The sequence below is a fragment of the Marmota monax genome, unplaced genomic scaffold (genome assembly GCF_021218885.2).
Source record: "Marmota monax isolate L192 unplaced genomic scaffold, Marmota_monax_Labrador192_F-V1.1 WCK01_AAM20220418_F8-fsc00068, whole genome shotgun sequence".
In the NCBI taxonomy this organism is placed as follows: Eukaryota; Metazoa; Chordata; class Mammalia; order Rodentia; family Sciuridae; genus Marmota; species Marmota monax.
Window position 1 is genome coordinate 2,317,247 of NW_026692352.1, and position 18,460 is coordinate 2,335,706.

General features: G+C 36.7%; 1 protein-coding gene across 7 annotated transcripts in view; it reads right to left on the reverse strand.

The window, feature by feature from the left end:
- The window catches only part of Stim1 (stromal interaction molecule 1), a 258,583-nt gene that overhangs the window by 58,960 nt on the left and 181,163 nt on the right, over positions 1–18,460 (reverse strand). For all 7 annotated transcript variants that reach the window (XM_046441805.2, XM_046441801.2, XM_046441803.2 and 4 more), the window contains exon 3: positions 7,111–7,225. In XM_046441805.2, coding sequence (XP_046297761.1) covers positions 7,111–7,225 — 115 coding nt within the window. The remainder of the gene's footprint in view (positions 1–7,110; positions 7,226–18,460) is intronic.

Here is an 18,460-nt window from a genome sequence, read left to right on the forward strand (position 1 = left end):
GAGAAGAAGATTACCATTAAATAGGGATGAGAGGTGCGTGGGAATGGGAGAGAGAAGGGGAATTACATGGAAGATGGTAGGAGACCCTCATTGTTATGCAAAATTACATATAAGATGGTGTGAGGGGGAAGAAAAATGAAAGAGAGAGAAATGTGTCATAGTAGATTGGGTAGAAAGAGGGGAGGGGAGGGGAGGGGGATAGGAAGGGCAGCACAATACAATAGACACTAGTATGGCCCTATGTATAAACGTGGCTGTATAACCAATGTGATCCTGCAATCTGTACATGTAGAAAAATAAGATAAAGATTACATATCCAATTTGAATCAAATGTATGATATGTCAAGATCATTATAATGTTTTGAGCAACTAATAAAATAATTTTAAAAAAAGAAAGCATAGTAAATGGAAATGAAGGGGAAATAAAATGGTTTTTGTTTGTTTGCTTATTTTGCTTTACCTCTGTAAAACTCCAAATTTGATTTTATTATACAGTATTAATTTACTATAAATAAGCTGACATTCTATTTATGTCTCTTCCTCTGCCTCATGGACAGGCACACACTCATAGTTGAATTGAATTACTTAATGCTATGATTTTAACACTAAGCTCTGAAAATATATCTCTCTCTTCAGCTATATGATTACCATTGTCTGACGATTCATCACTATGTTCAAACTTCATGTTCTTTCCAACTCAATTAAAATAAAACAGTGAGAAAGAAAAAAAAAAGAAAGAAAGAAAATATATATATCTGTACAAAGACTTACGTGAATGTTCACACAAGCTTTATTTGTAAGCAGTAAAAATTGGAAACAGCTCAAAAGTCTACCAACATGTGAATGGGAAAATCAATTGTATTATATCTCTACAATAAATCAACACTCTGCAATAAAAAAGGAATCAACTACCATACTTATAAAATATGAATGTATCTCAAAATAATTATGTTGAGTGAAAGATGTTGGATTTTACTTATTTACTTGTTTGTTTGTTTATTTTTGGCACCAAGGATTGAACCCATAGGCACTTAACCACTGAGCCACATCCCCAGCCCTTTTTATGTTTTATTTTGAGACAGAGTCCCACTAAGTTGAGGATAGTCAGGAACTTGCAATCCTTCTGCCTCGGCCTCTCTAGCTACTAGGATTAGAGAGGCATGCAACACCATGCCTGGCTAGATGCTAGATTTTTAAGAATATATATTATATAATTTTATTTATATAAAACTCTAGAAAATGCAAACTAATCTGTGACAAAAGGAAGATCAGTGGTTGCATGTGGGGGAGGGAGAGATTACAAAGGACTGTAAGAAAACTTTTAGGGATGACAAATAATCAACTATCTTCATTGATTTCATGTTTTCACAATTGTATACATACACTAAGACTTAAAAATAATAAACTTTAAACATTTATACTTTTTATATATCAATTATAACTTGATAAATCTCATTTAGGAGATAAGTTGAGCTAATATGGTATTATATTAAGATTATACATAAGATATATTAAAGAAGGCCAGGCTCAGAGGCACTTACCTATAATCCCAGCAACTTGGGAGGCTGAGGCAGAAGGATCACAAGTTAGAGGTCAGCCTCAGCAACTTCACAAAACTCCCAGCAATTTAGCTAGACCCTTTCTCAAAATTAAAAGGAAGGAAGGAAGGAAGGAAGGAAGGAAGGAAGGAAGGAAGGAAGGAAGGGAGGGAGGGAGGGAGGGAGGGAGGAAAGAAGGGAGGGAGGGAAGGAAAGGAAAGGACAGGATATGCAGCTCAACAGTAAAATTACATCTTTCTCCCTCAAAATGTAGCAACAACAATGGCTGATGTTTTTATCTAAATGACTTAAGGATTCATTTACTTAACAAATTAACCTTTAAAGGGCTAAAAAAATGGAAAAATGAATATATTTCTTACTAGGATTATGCAAAAGCAAAAAGAGATGCTAACTGTTACATATTGACCTGACTTTTGAAAGGGTTTAGACTGAAGTCTGGTGCCACCTGGCCTCTCTGTGCTATATCAACAGAGTTGCCAGTTCTGCTGGGCTTTCTCTTGAAAGCCTCCTGATTCTCCAGTATTGATTCACTGCCTTCTGCAGAAAAATCCTCTCTTCCAAAGAGTAGCATAGACAGAAATGGTGATCTATGAGTTTATCTCATTGTTTCCAAAAGCCTAGTAGAAAATAAATATTTTCTCATGACAAAGTCCATTAGATATCAGATTCTTTACTTTTAGCTGGAATCATATTACTTAGTTAGAATCAAAGATTAAGTTATGATGTCTTTTTTTTTTTTTTCAGAAAAATGGGGAAAGAAATTATTACTTAAGAAATATACTTTGGGAGTGAGGATGTAGCTCAGTAGTAATAGTAGTACTTGTCTAACATAAACAAACAAGATCCTGGGTTATATGCAGGGCCTTGTGTTAATCCCAAGTACCAGAAAATAAAAAGAAATAAATATACTTTGTTTGGCAGATAGCATAATTTAAAATCGAGTATTCAGGAAGGGTAGGAAAAACAGCAACAACTCACTTTGTTTAGAAAAAATAAAAGCCATGCTTTAAAGGAGGATCCCCTTAAATCAGTGCTTCTGTAAAATACCATTTCCAGCGGCTCAAAAATTCCAACAACAATTCTATTTCTCAAATATTTTACAGAATCTACTCAGCATTCCTTTTTTTAAAGAACTGCCACTCTGCCACTTCCCCTACCTCACATGGTCCTGTAAGGGACTGGAAATTGTAGCATACACTTTCAACTACTCTATATAAATCTGTAATCCAATCTGTGCCAATATAATTCTCCATCTCCACCCATCTCCACCCATACCCCGGTCATATTAGACTCTTGAACAAAAATATTGAGGGATGAAAAATGAAAAGAATCATCTGAGAGAGCCAATAAGAAAAAGCCAATGCCCTAATCTCTGCTACTGGTATCTCTAAAGTTATATTTGTTCTAGGTCCTTCCTCAGTTCAGCCTGTTCAGTTCTTCCTTACTTAATTACTTAAGGTTGTATAATAAGGAAATTGACTAGTCTTCACCCTCCATTCCTGAGAGGTAACTACTAAACTCTTAGAATTTCCCCAGTGACAGGGGTATCTTTCTTATTCATGGTGGGCCCCTTGGATCACGCTTGAATTTATGCTAATGAAATGCCTTGGAATGGGACATTTGTCACTAGAAAGACTAACCAGGTGATTAGAGGGTTGGGGCTTTGGCTAATACCAGTTCACCCTTTAAGAGAAAAAGGAGGCTAAAGACTGGGTTCAATCACAAAGCCAACAATTCAATTATAACTATGTTTAAAAAACAAACAAAAAAAACCTTTAGGGGCCAGGGTTATGGCTCAACAGTAGAGTGCTTTCCTAGCATGCATGAAGCACTGGGTTCAATCCTCTGTCTACAACTAAAAAAAAAAAAAAAAAAACTTTAAAAAAATATGGTGGACACCAAAGTCAACGGAGCTTTCTGAGTGGCAAACACATAGATGTGCTGGGCGGGCAATGTTTCCTGTCCCATCTACCAGGAGAAGACATAGAAGTGCCAGATCTCAACTTATGAGTCTCTTTTTTTTTTTTGGTTAGTCCTATTTTGTAGCCTTTATAATACTAAAAACAGGGCTTTTTTGAGTTTTAAATAGCTCTAGCAAATTATAGAACCTAGGAGGTCTCTGGGAACTCCCAACTTTGTGGCCAGTTGGTAAAAACTGCAGGAGACCTGTGAATTTCCAAAGCTTATGGCTGATGTCTGAAGTGAGGATAGTTTTGGGACTATACCTTAACTTGTGAATCAAAAGTGTTTCTCTAATCTCTCTTTGCTTTATTTTTGTAGTTAGTAAATGAAGATAACCACAGTATCTATACGTCATAAAGTTTTTATAAGAAATAAATGAGTTAATACATATAAAAAACTTAGAATAGTGCCTAGGACATATTAAATATTATACAAATTTTAGTTGCTGTTTTATTTTGAAACAGGGTCTTGCTAAATTGCTTAAACTTGCCTTGAACTTATGATACTTCTGCCTCAGCCTCCCAAATCACTGGGATTACAGGCATGCTTTATTTGTGTTTGCAGTCTGGGGATTGAACCTAGGGACTCACATATGCTAGGTAAGCACTCTACCACTGAGCTACTTTCCCAACACTCCCATTTTTTTTTTTAATTTTTATTTTGAGACAAGGTATAATTAAATTGCTGAGACTGGCCTTGAATTTGTAATCCTCCCACCTTGGCCTCCCAAGTAGCTGAGATTACAGATATGCTTGCTCCACTGTACCTTTCCTTGAATTGTTGTTTTTATTATAAAAATCCAGAGGTGGTTAATATAGAGATTAGCAAGCTTTTCTGTTTAGATCTAAATAATAGAGAAAAGGTTGGCTTCCAACATTAGTCAGAAAATGTTGACAACATTAATCACATAGAGGAGACTGACATTAGCCAGATAATGTTCTGAACACAAATGATTGCTGCTGATATCTACATCATCTAGCTAAACTCAGACCAGTCAGTTTCAGCCAGTGCCAGAATATTACATGTTTTTTGTAGCCTGAAATTGTCACTAGAGAAATTAGGGGACTTGTTCTGAATAAGGAGGCAAGTTATTGGTAAGAACAGAATACAAAAACAATCTTACTTCTAGTTTATCAAATCACTAGGAATAACACATGGTAAGCCAATGCTAAAAACACTTTTCCTATCTTAGCTGTTAACTACATTACTATGCATTCAAATGTTTTTCTCTGCTCCCCTCCTCCAAAACCTCACTCCATTGTCTTCCATTTTCCTGTAATTTAGAATATACTGAAAGTGTTCCAAATAGTTGCTGAGTCCAAAAATAATGTTCTTACCAGAAAATTGCTTGGAGCTGTTTTCTAGTATTATGATTCAATCCCTTTATTTTTGCTTCCTCTTGGTCACCTTCTCTTCCCAGCTACTTCTCTATGAGTTTTTAGAAAAAGCTACGAATGCTCTCTCTGCCATCTTTCATTCTAAGTTCCTACTTTAAAAGTCCACTCTTTTTTTTTTTTTTGAGTTGTAGTTGGACACAATACCTTTATTTTATTTTTATATGGTGCTGAGGATCGAACCCAGGGCCTCACACATGCTAGGCGAGCGCTCTGCCACTGAGCCACAACCCCAACCCCAAAGGTCCACTCTTAAAAATTAGGTACCCTATCTTTATATCACTGGAGAAAAAAATCAAAATTAAATGGTACCGATGGAAGATCTTTCCTGGCAATATTGGTCTAATTCCAAAGTTCATATCACTATTTCATCTTTTATTAGTAGACAGTTTGGGTTGCTCAGGAACTATTAAAGAACCCCCCCCCACACATACACACAAGGACTTCAGCTTCTGAAGATTTCCAGGAAGCTCTTTCCTTATGCTCCTTCTAAATTGACAAAACAGAATTAAGAAGCTTGTCCATCCCAGAACCAGGACTCCAGGTCTTCCTGCTTCAAATCTAACACTCTCTACCTACATTATAGATGAGCCCTTCCAGATCTAAAATTCCATAATCCTAGGTAAGAATTTAAATAAAAATATAAACTGCCTCATTCCTACCAAAAGTAGTCTTTTCTACCACCAGATCAGTGCTTTCAACCAAGATTTTAAGGAAAAGCATTGGCATAGAGATCAGAAGGCCAAAACTGAAGTCCTGGCTCTACTAAATGCGTAATAATGAACTAGCGATTTTATAGGCCAAGGCCTAAGGTTCCTCATCTGAAAACCCTTCTTAGGTTTATCATTATATCTTAGGAATGTCTCCCAAAGTCTCATGTGTTTAGAGGGCTTTGGGGAAGTGATTGGATCATGAAAACTCTGACCTCATCAGTGGATTAATCCATTGGCTGAATGGATTACTAGGAGTGGGACTCAATTAAAGGAAGCAAGTCACTTTTGGCTACCTGCGGAGGGTTTAATCTTCTCCCTGCCCTCCACACTCCACCCCTGCTTCCCAGCTAATATGAGTTGAGCAGCTTTCTTCCACCAGGCCCTTCCTCCATGTTTCTGCCTCAGAGCTAGCCAACCATCAAATAAAACCTCCAAAAACATGAGCCAAAATAAATCTTTCCTCCCTAAGTTGTTTTTGCCAGGTGTTTTGGTCACAGAGACAAAAGGCTGACTAACACAAGAACCCATGCTAAGGACCCTGTCAAATCTCACACAAATAGACATATTCCTTTACACAATACTCTGAAAATACTACAGAAAAAAAAAATGGTAGTCATGATTAAGCAGTTTCATCATATATGAAAAAGATCTAAAGTTTTCATTAATAAATTCAATTCAAATCAGTAGAGTAATGTGACTTCTAAAGGGACCAGTACCTAATTAGACTATGTTAACAGATGAACAGGGTTCAGAACTGAGGTGACAATCCAGATCAATTCTGTAAGAATTTGGGAGTCTGTGTCCAACTCCAGGATCTAAGAAACACGTTCACAAAATTTTTTATGGGCAGAAAACCAAGGTATCTGAGGAGAAGGACGAGGATAAAAACCAAGATATCTAAGGAGGGGCTGGGGATATAGCTCAGATGGTAGAGTGCTTGCCTTGCATACACAAGGCCCTGGGTTCAATCCCCAGCACCAAAAAAAAAAAAAAAAAAAAAAGATATCTGAGGAGGAGGACAAGGCTGAGAAAATGTTTTCTCAAAGAACTAGGACCTCTCAACCTGGAAAAGAGAAGACTCAAAGGAGAATCCAACTTTTACTTTGGGACTAAGTGGGAGCGACAGAAGAAAGAGCTTGCCTCAAGAGACCAGCAAGCTCTTTATCTCTAGAGATGATGCATCAGAAGCTAGGAGATTCCCATGGGGTTGGAATAAGGAGAGAAGTAGAGAATAAGCTAGAGTTCAAAAAACATTCTGACTCTGGAGAATCTTTCCCAGTTCCCAGCATAGTGACTACTTAGTCAGTCTTATTCAATGACTATATATAGAATCATTTCAATAATTTGCTTTTTAACTAAGTATTTTATGTTCTTATCATACTAGTATTTTATGTTCCTATTTCTTTAAGTTCAATTTGCTATCTTCGTCTCTCTTCTCTGAGCCTTCTAACAACTAGGAATGACAACAAGGCTGCCTATTACCTTCTGAGGACTTCCATGCTTTCCACAGGTCCTCCACGCTGATGAGCTTGTCCTCACCATGGAAGGTGCTGTGCTTCACTGTTGGGTCATGGTAATTGAGGTCTTCCCTCAGGAACTGCAAGGGGAAAGCACACAAGTCACAAGAGATCCCTGGGAGCAGGAACACCAAGATCTCCACTCAAGTCATTTGCCTCGAGCTATCCACAGCATATTCCATTTACCCAATGCATGTGTATTATATCACTCATGTATCTTTCTTTGTGCATATGTCTTAGTTGCCATTGAGACTACATTTTCTTGTAATATGTTTCACTTGAAAAAAATAAATATGAATTAGAAATTCTTTCCTCATACTGTTTTTTGAATTACGGGAAGATTAATGACAGTTAACTGGAATTTAATAAGCTGGAAGAGGGAAGAAAGAATAGAAAGAATAATTAACAATTTTTGAGTACTTCTTTATATACTAAGAAATATTCTAAGAACTTTCACAATATTTTCTCATCTAATCTTCACAGCCAATGAATTATCACACCTATTCTAGAAATAAGAATAGTAACATTCTCAAAGATAATGCAATTTGTACCCAAATCATATTAGTTACTTGCTGTGATGATTTTAAAACATCCACAAATTCTCAAATTGTCCCCAAATTCCTTGACAATCCTCCTATCAAAGGTGGATTCCACTCCCATTGAATATAAGCTAACATTAGTGATTCATTATTATGGTTTAGATAAGCACCACTCAAAGGTCCATGTGTTAAAGGCTTAGTTTATAAAGTGTTACTACTGAGATGTGATGCAATATTTGAAAGATCCTTAGGTCACTGAGGGCATGCCATCAAAGGGAATTGTAGGCCTCCAGCCTCCTCCTCTTTCTCTTTACTTCCTGATTTGGTGATAAGTCATTTTTGCTCCACTACTCAGAGACCCAAAGAAATTAGGATACTCAACTTTGGATTGGAATCTACAGGACTGTCAGCCAAAATACATCTTTCCTCTTTATAAGTTAGTATACACACACACACACACACAAAAAAAAAAAAAAAATTTAGTCAGCTTTTTCATTGTTGTAGCCAAAATATTTGAAAAAAAAAATTACAGGAGGAAAAGTTTACTTTGGTCCTCACAGTTTCATAGTTCTCAGTTCATAGATGACCAACTCCACCACTCTGGGTTCAAGGTGAAGCAGAACATCAAGGCAGAAGGGTGTGGCAGAGGAAAGCAGCTTAGGACATAGCAGAGAGAAACTGCTCCACTCAGTAGGGACAAAATATATACCTCAAAGGCACACCCCCCAGTGATGCAACTCCTCCAGCCATACCCTACCTGCCTACAGTTACTACCTACAGTTAATTCCTATCAGAGGATTAATGCACTGATTAGGTTAAGACTCTCATAACCCAATCATTTTACATCTAAACTTTCTTGCATTGTCTTGCATGCACACGAGTGTGTGTGTGTGTGTGTGTGTGTGTGTGTGTGTGTATATATATATATATATATATATTTTTTTTTAAGATGCAGTCTTGTTATGTTGCCCAGGCTGCCTTGAATTCCTGGGCTCAAGCAATCCTCCTGCCTCTGTCTCTCAAGTAACTAAGATTTCAACATATATTTAATGAAAATTTCCATGTACCAGATATAGTTCCAGGTACTAGAGCAAGAAGTAGTAACCAAAACAGACAAAAATGTTATATGTTTATCTTCACTGAACTACCAACAGGCCTTAGAAGAGGAAACACTAAAAGAAGGGGATTTTTCTACAATTACCAGGTAACTCTAGGAAATACTCTGATAGGAGATACCAGCTGTTTATAGGGAACTCACAAGAAGTAAGAAAGCCTGATCATGAAATATGTATATAGCAGAGAAGCTCACAGAAAGTATAAAAAGTAAATCTACACAAGCTGGGTGTCGTGGTACACACCTGTAATTCCAGTGATTTGGGAGGCTGAAGTGGGAGGATCAAAAATTCAAGGCCAATCTTGGCAACTTAGTGAGACCCTGTCCCCAAATAAAAAGGGCTGGGAATGTAGCTCATTGGTAAAGTGTCCCTATGTTCAATCCCCAGTTCTGGAAAAAAATAAAAGTACCTACACAGGAACTCACATACAAGCATACAAGCCTTAGTGGTGCCATAACATATGCCAAGAGGAAACAGGGTCAGAAAACAAGACCAGCAAGAAGATGGTGCCAAATGATGGACAAGGCAGATAGACAATTTATGTGAAGGAAGGGTCTGATTCTTTTTGGAACCATTTTAGAGAACAAAGAAGTGAGGTTGCAACAATCAAGCCTTAAGAGTCAGAAAGACAATATACTATAAAGAGATCAGAACCTATAAAACAGGCCACTTATTTCCTATGTGGCTTTTGGGCAAGCTTCTCAGCCTCTTGGTTTATTAGTCTCTCAAACAAAGAGCTAATTATCCTCTCATTTGAGTAGGATGAGACATGTTTGCAGAAGTCATAAATTACCTTTACAAGGATCTTTTTTATTGGCTCCAAAGTATATTGTAAAGTTGAACCTAAGCCTTGCTTTTCGGACTGTCTTCTAAAACAACAACAAAACAAAGAGGTTCTAGTGGCTTGGCTTTTGGCTTAGTGGTAGAGCACTCACCTAGTACATGTGGGGCTCTGGGTTTGATCCTCAGCATCAAATATAAATAAATAAAATAAAAGTATTGTGTCCACCTACAACTAAAAACTTATTTTAAAAAAAAGAGGATCTAACAATACCAAACTCCAGTGACTTTTACAATTTTATATAGGAGAGGCTTAAGGGATATAATTTGATTAGAAGGGGAGGGCAGTGGCTAAGGGACTGAGTCATTATGAGGTTGTGTTTTCAAAGCAAACACGCTATTGTTTGTTTGTTGAAACTAGGGGCATCCTCACCCTTTTTATTTTTTATTTTGAGATAGGAACTCACTAAATTGCTTAGGACCTAAGTTGCTTAGGCTGGCCTAGCACTCATTTCTCTTGCCTTAGCCTTCCATGTCCTTGGGATTACAGGCATGTGCCATCACACCTGGCAAGAGAAAAAGACTCTTGATCAAAGATGATCTAGAATTCGCACTACTACTATGCATACCTTTATCAGTCTTTTTATGTGTCTATCTTCCCTGCCAACCATATCCCACTGATAGAAGCTCCCAGTCACCCAGTTATAAGCATAACACACTAGAATATTATATGAACTACTACTCTGATGTCCAATATATTTGAGGTATTCTTACTTTAATACTGTCCTATATCCAGTTAATAGCTAAAGTCTGATTAAGGAAAAAGTTCAAAAGCAACAAAAAGCCAAAACAAAACAGGACACTTTTGGCTTTCACAAAACAGGATTTACTGTTTCAGACTCTGAACAAACAGCTCCTCCCTCAAGAGGATCCAAAGAGACTCTCTAAAAGATGTGTCTTAATTTGCCTCACCAGAAGGAATGGAGCACTGGCTAGAACTGCAGCTCAATATCTCAATATCTCGCCTAAGTGCCAAGGTACCAGCTGTCACTAGGTATATTTAGCTCATGAGCTCAGAAAAGTGATCTCCCAGTAGCTGGCCGTAGTGAAGTAGTGTGGATGGGAACAGAGAAGAAAGGATATCTCTCTAGAATTCCCATAATACAGGCTCAGAATTTTCTAACATAGGCCAGAAGAAGAGCAACACATATTTGGATATAGGGATCTGAGCAGCTCTCCTGGGGAGAGCTGGTTTTAAATTAATTGTTTTCTTCTTAAAACCAATTAATCCTTTTCCCCCATCCAATCTTGTTCCTCACTACCTACTTTCCATATCTTCTAAACCAAACCACATGGCCTCCTCCACTCCCACTTCCCCTGAAAGCCCACTGTCTAGTATTAAGAATCAATAAACAACATGTTCTATATTAGACAATTCCTGTTTATCTCCTAAACATCCAGCAAGGACCCAAATTTTAGCTATGTAGCTCTGAATGTCTTTAACACACAGTGCTAGAACAATGATGATTCAGGGATGAAATACATGTCCACAATGACATCAGAAGCCGTTGGCTAGAAGTTAGGGAGAGGAGAGTCATTTCTCGCTCATTTTTGCATATCTAAGTCTCAATTCTACCATATTAAACACTAGAATAATCTATATAAAGTACAAACCTAACTAGACCAATTTACCTACTTAAAATCTCACAACTCCCCATTATTTCCAGACTTCTTAACCTGTCATTTAAGGTCTTTTACAATGTGGCCCATAGATTTACTTCCCAGTCTTGGCCATTCTCCTTTCCTACAAGACCTTACACTACAGACCAGTGGTCAGAAAATTGTGGCCATGGAACAAATCCAGTTTGCCACTTGCTTTTGTAAATAAAATTTTATTGGAACATAGCCAGATTCACTCAGTGATATATTATCTATGGTTGTTTCATGCTACAAAGACAGAATTGAGTAATTGTTACAGTGACTCTAAGGCCAGCAAAGCCTAAAATATTTACTGTTTGGCTCTTTATAGAAAAAACTACTAACCCCTGCTATACACACATTTAAGCCACTTCAGGCTCCTCAAACCAATGCATAAGGTGCTCCATATAAAATGCTTTCTCCTACTTTTTGTTTGTTAAGGATAAAGTCACTCTCTGTAAAGTTTTCCAGACTTCTCCCAGATAAGTTAATTGCCCCTTGGTTCTCAGGGTTATATATCTATCACAATGCTTATCTCATTGTTCTATAACTACTCCCTAAGCAACTCAAAAGTGAATACTGTATTTCATTTATCATTTATCTCTTCAACCAGCATTTAAAAATTTTCTGGAACAACTAAATGAATAATTAATTTAGCTCCATAGGCCCATCCCCAAGCATAAGGCCTGGCATAAAACAGAGTATATCATTATTAAAAATTGAATGAGTGTCTTTTACCTGAGTTTTTCCTATAACATGTAGCAGAATGCTTAGTTTAAAATAGCTAGTCAAAATAGCTATGTCTATGAATAATTCTCTAAAATATACCATATATTAAGCCACAAAGCAACTCTTAACATATACAAAAAAGTAGAGATATTACCCTTCCTTCTATCAGATCATAATAGAATAAAATTAGAAATCAATGATAAAATAAGAAATAAAAGCTACTCCAATACCTGGAGACTAAAAAATATGCTACTGAGTGAACAATGGGTTCCAAAAGAAATAAAGGAGGAGATTAAAAAATTCTTAGAGGTAAGATGGGTGTAGTATCGCACGCCTATAACCCAAGCAGCTTGGGAGGCTAAGATAGGAGGATTGAGAGTTCAAAGCCAGCCTCAGCAAAAGTGAGGTGCTAAGCAACTCAGTGAGACACTGTCTCTAAATAAAAAACACAAAATAGGGCTGGGGATGTGGCTCAGTGGTTGAGTGCCCTTGAGTTCAATCCCTAGTAACAACAACAAAAAAAAAAATCTTAGAAGTAAATGAGAACAATGATACAACATAACAATATCTCTAGGACACACTGAAGGCAATTCTAAGAGGAAAGTTCATTGCATGGAGTTCAATGCTTAAAAGAAGAAAAGGTCAACAAATAAATGACCTAACATTACACCTCAAAGCCCTAGAAACAGAAGAACAAATCAACACCAAAAGGAGTAGAAGACAGGAAATAATTAAAATAAAGCTGAAGCCAATGAAATTGAAACAAAAGAACCAACTGAAAAAATTGACAGAACCAAAAGTTGGTTCTTTGAAAAAATAAATAAAGTTGACAAACTCTTAGCCATGCTAACGAAGAGAAACAGAGAGAAAACTCAAATTACTAACATACATGATGAAAAAGGAAATATCACAACAGACACTACAGAAATACAGAAGATAATCAGAAATTATTTTGAAAACTTGTACTCCAATAAAATAGAAAATATCAAAGGCATCAATAGATTTCTAGAGTCCTATGATTTGCCCAAATTGAATCAGGATAATATACACAATTTAAACAGATCAATTTCAAGCAATGAAATAGAAGATGCCATCAGAAGCCTACCAATCAAGGACTGAATGGATACACAGCTGAGTTCTCAAGGCCTTTAAATAAGAACTAGTACCATTACTCTCCAATTTATTTCAGGAAATAGAAAAAGAGGGAGCACTTCCAAACTCATTCTATGAGGCCAATATCACCCTGATCCCAAAACCAGGCAAAGACACATCAAAGAAAGAAAACTTCAGACCAATATCTCTAATGAACATAGATGCAAAAATTCTCAATAAAATTTTGGCAAATTAAACACAAAAACATATCAAAAAGATAGTGCACCACGATCAAGTGGGGTTTATCCCAGGAATGCAAGGTTCATTCAACATACGGAAACCAATAAATGTAATTCATCACATCCACAGACTTAAAGATAAGAATCATATGGGTCTGGGGATGTGGCTCAAGCGGTAACGCGCTCGCCTGGCATGCGCGGGGCACTGGGTTCGATTCTCAGCACCACATAAAAATAAAATAAAGATGCTGTGTCCACCGAAAACTGAAAAATAAATATTAAAAAATTCTCTCTCTCTCTCTCTCTCTCTCTCTCTCTCTCTCTCTCTCTCTCTCTTTAAAAAACAAAGAATCATATGATCATCTCAATAGATGCAGAAAAAGCATGACAAAATAGAGCACCGCTTCATGCTCGAAACACTAGAAAAACTAGGGATGACAGGAACATATCTCAACATCGTAAAAGCTATCTATGCTAAGACCCAGGCCAACATCATTCTAAATGGAAAAAAATTGAAAGCATTCCCTCTAAAAACTGGAACAAGACAGGGATGCCCTTGTACCACTTCTATTTAACACAGTTCTTGAAACACCAGCCAGAGCAATTACACAGATGAATGAAATTAAAGGGATACGGATAGGTAAAGAAGAACTCATATTAGCACTTTTTGCCAACAATATGATTCTATACCTAGAAGACCCAGAAAACTTCTAGAACTAGTAAATGAATTCAGCAAAGTAGCAGGATATAAAATTAACACACACTAATCAAAGGCATTTCTGATATCAGTCACAAATCCTCCGAAAGGGAAATGAGAAAACTACCCCATTTTCTGTAGCCTCAAAAAATAAATAAATAAATAAAATACTTGGGAGTCAACTTAATGAAAGAGGTGAAAGACCTCTGCAATGAAAACTACAGAATGCTAAAGAAATAAATCAAAGATGACCTTAGAAGATGGAAAGATCTACCTTGTTCTTGGATAGGTAGAATTGATATTGTCAAAATGATAACATACGGACAAAAGAAGTATACAGATTTAATGTGATTCCAATCAAAATCCCAATGATATTCCTCATAGAAATAGAAAAAGCAGTCATGAAATTCATCTGGAAAAATAAGAGACTCAGAATAGCTAAAGCAATCCTTAGCAAGGAGAGTGAAGTAGATGGCATCACTATACCTGGCCTTAAACTATACTACAGAGCAACAGTAAAACAAACAGCATGGTATTGGCACCAAAAAGACTGGTAGACCAATGGTACATATTAGAGGACACAGAGACTAACCCTCATAATTACAGTTATCTTATATTTGACAAAGGCACCAAAAACATACATTGGAGAAAAGATAGCCTCTTCAACAAATGGTGCTGGGAAAACTGGAAATCCATATGCAACAAAATGAAATTAAACCCCTATCTCTCATCATGCACAAAACTTAACTCAAAATGGATCAAGGACCTAGGAATTAAACTAGAGACTCTGTGTCTAACAGAAGAAAAATTAGGCCCTAATCTTCATCATGTGGGATTAGGCCCCAACTTCCTTAATAAGACTCCTATAGCAGAAGAATTAAAACCAAGAATCAATAAATGGGATGGAATCAAAGTTCAAAGTTTCTTCTAAGCAAAAGAAACAATCTGTGAGGTGAACAGAAAGCCTACATCCTGGGAGCAAATCTTTACCCCTCACACATCAGATAGAACACTAATCTCTAGGGTATATAAAGAACTAAAAAAACTAAGCACCGAAAAAACAAATAACCCAATCAACAAATGGGCCAAGGACCTGAACTGACACTTCTCAGAAGAGGATATACAATCAATCAACAAATATATGAAAAAAAATGCTCATTATCTCTAACAATCAGAGAAATGCAAATCAAAACTACTCTAAGATATCATCTCACTCCAATCAAAATGGCAGCTATTATGAAGACAAACAACAATAAGTGTTGGTGTTTCACTCTTCCTGCTTACAATTGCTTTAGCTATTTAGCTTTAGCTATACTGTGAAATGCATTCCACTATTGTCATGTATGTAAGAAATAAAAAAAATGTTCTACATAGAAATAGAAAAGGCAGTTATGAAATACATTTGGAAAAATAAGAGCCCCAGAATAGCCAAAGCAATCTTTAGTGAGAAAAGTAAAGCAGAAGGTATTGCAATAGCAGACCTTAAATTATACTATACAAGCTATAGTAACAAAGACAGCATGGTATTGGCACCAAAACAGACATGAAGACCAACAGAATAGAATAAAAGACACAGAGACAAACCCACATAAATAGTTATCTCATACTACATATAGAAAGGCACCAAAAACATACATTGGAGAAGACAAACTCTTCAACAAATGTTGCTGGGAAAACTTGAAATCCATGTGTACCAGAATGAAATTTAACCCCTATCTCTCACCCTGTACAAAACTCAACTCAAAGTGGATCAAAGATCTAGATATTAGACCAGAAACTCTGCAACTACTATAGGCCCAACATGTTTCCTTGGGAACCAACACTTCCTCAACATGACTCTTAAAGTGCAAGAAGTAAAACTTAAAAATCAATAAATGGGATGGTATCAAACTAAAAAAGCTTCTTCACAGCAAAGAAACAATCCAGAGTGTGAAGAGAGAGCCTACAGAATAGGAGAAAATCTTTGCCACTCACACCTCAGATAAGGTGTTAATTTCCAGAACATACAAAGAACTCAAAAAGATTAACACAAAAAATAATAAATAAATAAAAAATAATAATAACCCAATCAAAAAGTGGGAAAATGAACTGAACAGACACTTCATAGAAGAAGAAATACAATCAATCAACAAATACGTGAATAAATGTTAACATCTCTAGCAATTAAAGAAATGCAAATTAAAATAACACTTAGATTTCACCTCACTCCAATCAGAATGGCAATTATTAAGGTTACAAGTAGGGGGAGAAATGAATTACAGTAGATGGGGTAGAGAGAGAAGAGGGGAGGTGAGGGGAGGGAAGGGGGGATAGTAGAGGATAGGAAAGGCAGCAGAATACAACAGACACTAGTATGGCAATATGTAAATCAGTGGATGTGTAACCGATGTGATTCTGCAATCTGTGTACGGGGTAAAAATGGGAGTTCATAACCCACTTGAATCAAAGTGTGAAATATGATATGTCAAGAACTATGTAATGTTTTGAACAACCAACAATAAAAATTTAAAAAAAAAAAGGTTACAAGTAACAGGGCTGGGGTTGTAGCTCAGTGAGCACTGGCCTCGCACATGTGAGTCATTGGGTTCAATCCTCAGCACCACATAAAAATAAAAAATAAAGGTACTGTGTCCATCTGCAATTAAAAAAAAAAGAATACAAGTAACAATAAAAGTTGGCAAGCACATAGGGCGAAAAGGTACATTCATACATTGATGGAGGGACTACAAATTGGTGCAACCACTCTGAAAAGCAGTATGGAGATTTCTCAGAAAATTTGGACTGGAATCACCATTTGACCCAGTTATCCCACTCCTCAGCATATACCCAAAGGACTTAAAATCAGCATACTATAGTAAAGCTACCATATCAATGCTCATAGCAGCTAAGTTGTGAGCTAATGCTCACAATAGCTAAGTTGTGTAAACAACTTAGGTTAACTTCAACGATGAATGGATGAAGAAAATGTAGTACATATACACATGGAATATTACTCAATATTAAAGAAGAATGAAATTATGGCATTTGCTGGTAAATGGATGGAATTGGAAACTATTATGCTAAATGAAATAAGCCAACCCTAAAACAACAAAGGCCAAATGTTCTCTCTGATATGTGGATGCTGACTCACAATAGGCAGTAGGGAGGGAGAAATGGAGATTCACTGGATTGGTGGGGGGGAGGATTGGAGGAAGGGAGGCGGGGAGGAGAATGGGAAAGACAGTAGAATGAAGTGGACATAACTTTCCTATGTTCATATATGAATACACAACCAGTGTAATGCCACATCATGTACAACCCACAAGAAGTGCAAGTTATACTACATGTATGTATGATGTCATGTAAAATACATTCTACTGTTATGTATAACCCAAAAGAATAAATTTTTAAGAAAATTTTAAAACAAAATACAAGTAACAATAAATGTTGGCGAGGATGTGGGGGAAAATCCCACTCATACACTGTTGATGGGACTGCAAATTGGTGCAATCACCATGGAAGGCAGTGTAGAGATTCCTCAGTAAACTTAGGATGGAACAACCACTTGACCCAGTTATACCACTCCTCAGTATATATCCAGAGGATTTAAAATTCACAACAGCTAAGCTATGGAACCAACCTAGGGGCCCATCAGCAGAAGAATGGATAAAAAATGGAATATTAGGGGCTGAGGCTGTAGTTCAGTGGCAGAGTGATTGCCTAGCATGTGTGAGGCATTGAGTTCAATCCCCGGCACCACATAAACAAACTAAATAAACAAAATAAAGATATTGTGTCTATCTGCAACTAAAAAAAATATTTTTTAAAAAAAGAATGAAATATTTCTCAAACATAAAGAAGAATGACTTTATAACTTTTGCAAGTAAATGGATCTGGAGATGCTCATGCTAAGTGAAATAAGCCAATCCCCAAAAACCAAAGGTCAAATGTTCTCTCTGATATATGGCTGCTAACACACAACAAGGGAGTAGGGAGGGGAAGAACAGAAGTTCAGGAAATTAGACAAAGGGGAATAAAGGGAAGGGGATGGGTATAGGAATAGGAAAGACAGTGAAATGAACTGACATAACTTTCTCATGTACATATATGAATATACCACAGTGAATCTCAACATCATGTACTTCCATAAGACTGGGATCCTAATTAGAATAAGATATACTCCATTTTTTTAATAAAATGTCAAAATAGACTCTACTATCATGTATAACTAAAAAGAACAAATTAATAAAAAAAAAAAAAAGATGCACACTCCTGGATGGAGATTTAAGACGCTAATGAGACTTCCTATGTAGGAAGTAGTATGATTAGAATATGCAAATGTAGCCAGGTGCAGTGGTGCATGCTTGTAATCCCAGCTGCTCAGGAGGCTGAGGCAGGAGGATCACAAGTTCAAAGACAGCCTCAGCAAAAGTGAGGCGCTAAGCAA